General features: G+C 46.0%; 1 protein-coding gene across 1 annotated transcript; it reads left to right on the top strand.

Annotated features, from left to right (window-relative positions):
- Positions 1–1767: 1767 nt before the first annotated feature.
- evx1 (even-skipped homeobox 1) lies at positions 1768–3612 on the top strand. The gene is made up of 3 exons (XM_086137106.1): positions 1768–2047; positions 2478–2713; positions 3082–3612. Exons 1-3 carry the CDS (start codon positions 1771–1773, stop codon positions 3610–3612), a joined length of 1044 nt encoding a protein of 347 aa, XP_085993232.1. The 5' UTR covers positions 1768–1770.
- The last annotated feature ends 2410 nt before the right edge of the window (positions 3613–6022 follow it).

Genomic DNA, 6022 nt, shown 5'->3' with positions numbered 1-6022 from the left:
CTCATACACCGACAGAGATGAAAATCACGTCATGGCGCCAAGCTTTAAAACTGAAGGCAGCAGGATATTTTTTTTTTTGAACGGGATGTTTCCTGACTTGGCTCTTAACGCTTAAAGACTTCAATGTCAAAGGGTCTCTTATCTAAACGGACCCTGCGACTTGACCTTTAAGGACTTTACTTGACTCCACTTATGGTAGGGTGTGCGTGTGTGTGTGGGGGGGGGGCACAAGAGAGGGATGAGCTGCGTGTGGGTTTTGCATGTGGGGGCTAAGGGGTGGAAAGAGGTGAGACAGCATGATTTATAAATACTAATAACTAGCTAAAATGGAAAATGTCTATCTGGAACGAGAGTTGCCCAAAAAATACCGACACTGATACTTGTTTCAAAGTAAAACTATTGATTCGACACTTTTACTGAACTAAAGGGAAAAACAACAACAAAAAAAGTACAGAATCGGAATTGTACTTAAGAACAAAATTTAAGTAAATTCTCACCATACGAAATGGTTTCAATGTAAACTTGCGCAGCGCTATTGAAGAACAACAAATGCAACAAAAATAAAAACACAAGATATGCTCGCAAAACGTGTTGTCGCGGCTTTAGGAACTGACTGAAATTAACCAAACTGAAATGATAGCTCAACCGCAAAAACACCATGTGTTTTGTTTTGTTTTGTTTTCCAGATTAGATGCAGAACATTTCAACGCCAAAAACTGTTTTTATAGTCATGGGACAAGACGATGTATTCGCTGCCAATCATGGTGCGGAGAGCAAACAATTGACTCTTAAATCAGGCCGTGGACGGGGAAAATGCTGTCAGTGCTTGTCCCAAGTCCCCAAAACCAAATCGGCCCATCAAAATTTCAATCAGTGTTAAACTTTCCTTGAGAGAAAGAAAAATAATTTTCCCAACCTATAAGAAAGTACAGGTATCCGTTTTTAAATGGTAAAACGTCAACAGAAACCAATTTTAACGTACTGTACAGACACTGAGAAAATATATTTAAGTACAGTAACAAGGTGTTATTATCCCACCGCTGACTGCAGTTTCGTTTTGGAGTTACTATTACAAAAAAAAAAAAAAAAAGTGATGTGAACTCAACATTTCAAGGCAAAATATTTGCAGTTTTGAAAATTGGCTTTCCTGCATTTCACAACACCACCAACAACAACTAAATCCGAGTTGACAACACCGTCTCTTGTATCTTTCCCCCATGCGAGTGAAAGTAATAGCTCGGCAATTTGCTTGGGCGGAAACTACTTTCCTGCTTTGCCGTGCGAACCAAACATCGTCGCCATGAATGCCAATTGATATTTCCAAGTTGATCCAACCTAAACGACTGTTTTATCCAACCCCGCCGATATTTTTTATTTTTTTTTACACATCGCAACTCACGCCACCATTGCGCCTTCCGTTTAAATGTACGATCCATACGTGACGTCACGGGGCATCCTCGAACTGGCCTATTAAGACTGGCAGCTCGAGAGAGAGAGGTGGGAGGGGGCGAGGTAACGGTGATCCCTCCCAGAGCTCCTTCTCCACACTCTTCTCTCAGGGTCAGACCGGATTGCATCCAGCCTCTTTTACTACAAGCCTCTCCTCCTTTCCTTCCTCCTCCTCCTCTTCTTCTTCTTCCAGACTCGGCCCACAACACGCCACCGCATCGGCCATCACACTCTCGCCCCACACACCCGAAAAACAGCCTGACATTTTTTGCTCACCACGGGTTTTTTTCCCCCCACCTTCTTTGGGATTGTTCGCGCGGGATGGAGAGCCGAGAGGAGATGTTGCAGGAGGCTCAGCCGCGCAACGGCAAGCCGGCTTTGGCGAACGGGAGCCCCGGGAAGCCGGACCGCAGAGGCTGCTTGACGGAAGCGGTGATGGAGGAGATCGCCCGCAGGAATTTGTGCGCGGAGATAGGGGACAGGCACCGGGGCGATGGGCCCCACAGGGACGGCAGCAGCTCGGACACAGAGTCGGACTTCTACGAGGACATCGACGTGAGCTGCACGCCGGAAAGCATGGACTACCCCTCCGCTAAGGGTACGGTACGAATGATGTTTAGCCAATAACGATGTCGAATTCCATCAGAAATACAACTGCAGTTTAACCCCAAAAAATAAATAAAAGCTGCAGTCACGGGTTGTTATTGCTACTTTTCTGCCAATGCACCTGTATGATGGAAATAAAATATACCAGAAACATTAAAATATTAGCGTTTTGGATGACATGGTCTTAATTATCAGCAATAATTAAAATTAAAATATTGGCGTTGAAAATTTTAAATGCAGTGTCTAAAGGATTGATGTCAATTTTTATTTTCACAAATGTTGAAAATAAATGACGGCATGACACCGTTCACTTTAAAATTACAGAATATATTATTATTAAGGGTATATGGCGTCCTTTTGACCCCCCCCCCCCTCCCAATTTGTCACAATCTCCATTTTATACCGTTATCGTCTCTCTCTAGGTCGAAATGGGGAATCGCCTGGTCTGCCAAGCGATTCCGGTTCTGACCCGGGTAAGAGCGTCCCAGGTCAGAACTCTCTGTCCTACTCGGCGGATCAGATTCGCAGGTACCGCACAGCCTTCACCCGGGAGCAGATCGCGCGGCTGGAGAAGGAATTTTACCGGGAGAATTATGTGTCCAGGCCGAGGAGGTGCGAGCTGGCTGCCGCATTGAATCTACCGGAAACGACTATTAAGGTATGATGGAGAGAGAAGAAATCCTGCAATAATAAAGGACGAACTGAGCTCATTAAAATGAATTTGTTGGAAAAGTATAATACATAAAATCACAGTTGCTGTTGTTGGGTCAAAAATAATCCAATTGTGGGTTAAAAAGCTATTTGGGTCAATGTGACCCCTTTTTTTTTCGTGCAAAAAAAAAATCCATGTGTAATTTTGGGGGGTCATTTTGGATCCAACCGTTTTTTATAGACATCAAAGTAAAACCAATAGCGTTGAAAGGCGAATGTCCACACAAGGCAAAGCCAGTTCAAGTGAGTTGTTATGGTCTGTAATAGAGTTGGGCGGGTGGTTAATATTTGACCCGGTCCGTCTCCGGTCCCCAGGTGTGGTTCCAGAACCGCAGAATGAAAGACAAGCGTCAACGTCTGGCAATGACGTGGCCTCACCCCGCCGACCCGGCCTTCTACACGTACATGATGAGCCACGCAGCGGCCACGGGGAACCTGCCCTACCCCTTCTCATCCCACCTGCCGCTGCCCTACTACTCGCACCTGGGGATGGGAGCCGGCTCCACTCCGGCCCCCGCCACTCCTTTCCCCAACGGCCTGCGCTCCCTGGACAGTTTCCGCATGCTGTCCCACCCCTACCAGAGGCCGGAACTCCTGTGCGCCTTCAGGCACCCGTCCTTGTACCAGAGTCCGGCTCACGGGCTCGGTCCCGGGGGAAGCCCGTGCACTTGCCTGGCCTGTCACTCGGCTCCATCCGGCGGCCTCTCATCCAGGGCCCCGGCCTCGGACTTCACCTGCTCCCCAACGAGCAGGACTGATGCCTTTGTCACTTTTACGCCTTCCGTGTTGAGCAAAGCTTCAACCGTGACAGTGGACCAACGGGAGGAGGTGCCACTGACCAGATAAAAAACCCTCAAATCTCCCATACGCAGCATATCGCCTTTAATACTCTTATATTTAACCCAATTGCAACAGTCTTCAAATTGGGACCGGACCATAAGAGCACAACAAATCATTTGGGGAATGGTGGCATATTTAAAATAAAAATATGACAATTCGTACACACGCACACGAGCACCAAAAAAATAATTTCGAGGTAATGAAATATTTCAATTCCTAATTATTTTTTATTTTTAGGTTATGCCGTTTTCCACATCCGTAGAATGATGCTTCCAGAGGCTACTTCTAACAAGGGGTGGGGGAAGAGATTCGTCAACGGGGCCGGGGCCGTCTCATTAGCGGCGGATGTCAGCCATGCGCACATGAAATTACAGCGTGATGTATATGTAGGAGCCGGTGAATTTTGAGTGCGGAATTAATGATTACACCAGGAAGGGGATGGTTGCTGCCGAAAGGTAACAAGGCGCCAGGGGAGGGGAATTCAGAGGAATGGGGGGGGGGGGGGGGTGGAGAGTGGACAATCAAATATCTAAATAAATAAATATTTGGTGTTACCTCCTACAACTTTATAAGAGCCAGCACATCAATATGATTATCTTTTGATCACAGTCTATAATTGCTGCACTCGTTTTTAGTGTACATTTCTGCATTTGTCTTTCCATTGATTTTCTGTTATAAGGATGGGGTTGTATCTCGACGTCTAATTTGCAATAAACTGTCATAAAAGTGCAGCTGGCGAGTTTTCTTATGGTCATTTTCCAGTGTTCATTTTCTTGGGGGTCCATATTGTTGGCTCATAAAAGCCCCCCCTGTCGCCCCACCTTCCGATAATAATTTTCTTCTCAAACGGTGGGCGTCAAGATGAGTATGAGGCCTCCTATCACGTGATGGGTCCGCTAGATTGACCGTGACACTTGAGTGGTCCCTGTGCTTTTTTTTCCCCCTCTCGCAGCCACTTAATAGAGAGAGGAGCGAAAGAGAGAGAGAGCGAGAGAGCGATACACTTGAGGTGCAAAGAGATCGATCGCGGACCAATCAGTTGGTACTTAATTGCACGAGTTGACTCAAAGTGATTGCATTGAAAAACCGATTCAAGTCACATTTGCAGCCACTCGATACGCCCGAACGACTGCTGGCCTTTTTGGCATCCTTGCATAAAAATTTACGAATATGATTCGGACTGAAATATGGAATTACGGTTGCAGTTTTGAGCATATGCTGCACTAGACCATTAAGAGGCTTTACATGCATTTTTTTTCCATTTAGCTGCAGCAAAATGGAGAGTAGGCTCATGAATCACCTTCAATGTTTTTTGAATTACCACATAAATTAAGTTCTAGTTTGCATTTATTAACCCTACCACCTCAGATATTATTGTCAAATGCATTTTTTTTTAATTACAGCATCTCTCCTTCCTTCACAAAACACACTTCACGTATACAAAAAATATTTTATATATATATATCAATCAGTATGATACAGACTCTGCAAAAAACCGCACAGTAATCAACACCTTAAACGAATACCTCACTGGCACACAGACGCACACAAAAAGAGCACGTTCCTCCTTTATAACAGCACAGCTTTTGACCAAGTTGGGGTCAGTGAACACATGACAGGAAACACAAAAATAAAACCATTCATCACGGATGCATCATCATCCATCCTCGCTACACAGAAACCAAGAAAACTTCTCCGTCATCCCGGTGCCCCCGATGCGTGCTAATAAGACGGTTTCTGCACCCATGCGTGGTGCAACCCCCCCCCCCCCCCCCCTACACACACACACACCTCAATGCACTCCCCCTCCCAGCTCCATCTTGATTGATGGCCTTATTAACTGCTGTTCTTGTAAGTGTGACCACGCTGATTAAAATGCATATGTTTGGAACAATACACCGTTTAAGACGCGCGCACGCGGGCAGATTTATGTAAACTACCAAGGGCTGTTTTCTTGGGAAGGGACGAGGGTCATTCAAATGGCTACATAATAATTAAAAACAAAAGACGACACATCGAGGAGCCACCGTCTTTCAAACAGGTGCATCAGGGTATATATATTTTTCATATACTGTACTGAGCTCATGTGGGGGGGGGGGGGGGGATTACAGGCAGGTTTAAGACGCATGCACGGCGCCTAATGCACCAATTTCACTCAATTTCAGCACACAAATACAAAAAAACCCCCAACACATTAATTCAACATTGCATCAGTCGTAAAAGGGCGAAATGGCGCACAGCTCCCCAGCTTCCACTCGATCACACAAAGCATTCGGATAGGGGCGGTGCAGTGCAGATGTCCCAAATTGAAGCACACACAAACGCGCTGCCGCTGTTTAAATTGGCTTACATCCCTAATTTACAGGCCCTCCCCGTAGAACGCAAAGGGCTGGCGTGGGGTGGAGTGAGGGAGGGG

Source organism: Hippocampus guttulatus, chromosome 18 (genome assembly GCF_054856545.1).
Source record: "Hippocampus guttulatus isolate MCC_2025c chromosome 18, RoL_Hgut_1.0, whole genome shotgun sequence".
Taxonomy (NCBI): Eukaryota; Metazoa; Chordata; class Actinopteri; order Syngnathiformes; family Syngnathidae; genus Hippocampus; species Hippocampus guttulatus.
This window is presented reverse-complemented; position numbering and strand designations above follow the sequence as displayed.